General features: G+C 39.7%; 1 protein-coding gene across 1 annotated transcript in view; it reads left to right on the top strand.

The window, feature by feature from the left end:
* LOC108804864 (plasma membrane calcium-transporting ATPase 2-like) overlaps window positions 1-1,928 on the top strand; it is a 106,921-nt gene that overhangs the window by 64,151 nt on the left and 40,842 nt on the right. Inside the window, exon 15 of the mRNA XM_018576774.1 lies at window positions 1,554-1,767. Coding sequence (XP_018432276.1) covers window positions 1,554-1,767 — 214 coding nt within the window. The remainder of the gene's footprint in view (window positions 1-1,553; window positions 1,768-1,928) is intronic.

Here is a 1,928-nt window from a genome sequence, read left to right as displayed (position 1 = left end):
CCCCCCCCCCCCCCCTGCTGCCTTAGCCCATACAGGTGGGGGATCTGAGGAGACGAATGAAGCGACTCCAGGCAGTGGGGAGAAGGTGACAGGTGCGGGGGCGACCGGATTTTTAGTTCATAGCTGTCATCAGCGGCTTCTGATGACAGCTATTATTTTAAAGGCGACCGTCGGGGGAAAGTTCAGACGTCAGCCTTGCTTCGGTTGCAGGGAAAGGTTGAACCCTTTTCTCTAAAACAAGGGATGAGAAAGAGTGGCAGATATAGAAATGCTAAAAAAACAACAACATATTTTTTTCATCAATAGGGTTTAAATGCACTTTAACTTATTGTAACTATGCATATTTACTTATGATGGATTTGTATTTAGCTTTGTTTACTCTTATATAGCTTATATCATGGGTTATTTGGTCACCAGAGAGCAGACAGTTCCTGCCCAGGGCCTTTTTAGGGAAATACATAAAAATAAAACATTTAATTACCATTAAAGTGCATTAACAAAACACTGGATATCTTAAACACACAGAATAAACAGGCTTTTTCACTGAACAACAAATTACCTAAATGAGGCAAACTGGTGGGTTAAAATTAAACTACATATTCACTTTTTGTGCTTGCAAATTAGTCAATTGTAGAATCAACCAATTACACTGCAAGCAGATTTTATATATAATATATAGAAAACATCATGTGACACAGAACGTTCTGCGGAGTCCGGCAACATCTGTTGTGGCTTCTGATGGGTTGAAGGTGGCAAAAATCCTGTACAATTTGTCAGGAGGCCATACACATCAATGTTGTGTAGGTATTCTCACTGACCAGCAAAGTAACGTAGGTATATACACTGACCAGCAATGTTACGTAGGTATATACACCAACCACCAATATTACATTGGTGGTCAGTGTATATACCTACGTAACATTGCTGGGATTCTCACCATTGAAGGTATTCTCACTGACCAGCAATGTAATGAAGGTATTCTCACTCTGCAGATTAATGCGCACACTCAGCTGAACCCAACCTGCCTCTTTATAGCACATTTGATTAGCTAAATCCATCCTCATCTATTATTATCCTCAAATCCTCCAGTGAAGAGACCACCTGTGACCCTCATTACCCTTCTGCTCCCACTCTCCCCATATCCACTCTGCTCCTACTCTCCTCCCATATCCCCTCTGGTCCCACAGTTCCCCATCTCCTCTATGCTCCCACATCTCCCTTCCCAGGAATACAGAAAGTGTCCATGTCGATATTCACTTTCCATTATGAATGTGTTTTATTGGTGCTATACATTTTTAATTTTGTAATGAAATTGTGTATATGTGTATTAACGTTCAACATGATCATTTTCCAAATATTGTAAATTCCTATATGATACTTTTTTTAGAGACTATAAACACCCTCTAAACTTTAATTCAGTGCTACAAACCTTGTAGTATATTTAGTAAACCAGGATGGGGGGGGAGGGAAGGTCATTTTTAAGCCTGTATTACAGGCCGCATTGGTTTTTTATTAATGTAAATGATCATTAACTTTAAACCCTTTTATTGCAGGACTCTCCTTTAAAAGCCGTGCAGATGCTGTGGGTCAACTTGATCATGGACACATTTGCTTCTCTTGCACTAGCCACGGAACCCCCTATGGAATCACTACTTCTGCGTAGACCATATGGACGTAACAAACCACTTATCTCGCGCACCATGATGAAAAACATACTGGGGCATGCTGTATATCAACTGACTATCATCTTCACTCTGCTCTTTGCAGGTTAGGCATATATACATTTTCTACAAGCGAAAAGTCCTCTAAAAAAATTAACCTCTTCCATATGATAAACCTCCTAATACACATATAAATTATACATTATAGGCAATATATGTGTGTGTGTGTGTGTGTGTGTGTGTGTGTATATGTGTATATATGTGTAT

This window comes from Nanorana parkeri, unplaced genomic scaffold (genome assembly GCF_000935625.1).
Source record: "Nanorana parkeri isolate BGI_ZX_2015 unplaced genomic scaffold, ASM93562v1 scaffold77, whole genome shotgun sequence".
In the NCBI taxonomy this organism is placed as follows: Eukaryota; Metazoa; Chordata; class Amphibia; order Anura; family Dicroglossidae; genus Nanorana; species Nanorana parkeri.
The sequence above is the reverse complement of the archived record's forward strand: the minus strand, read 5'-3'. Positions and strand labels throughout refer to the sequence as shown.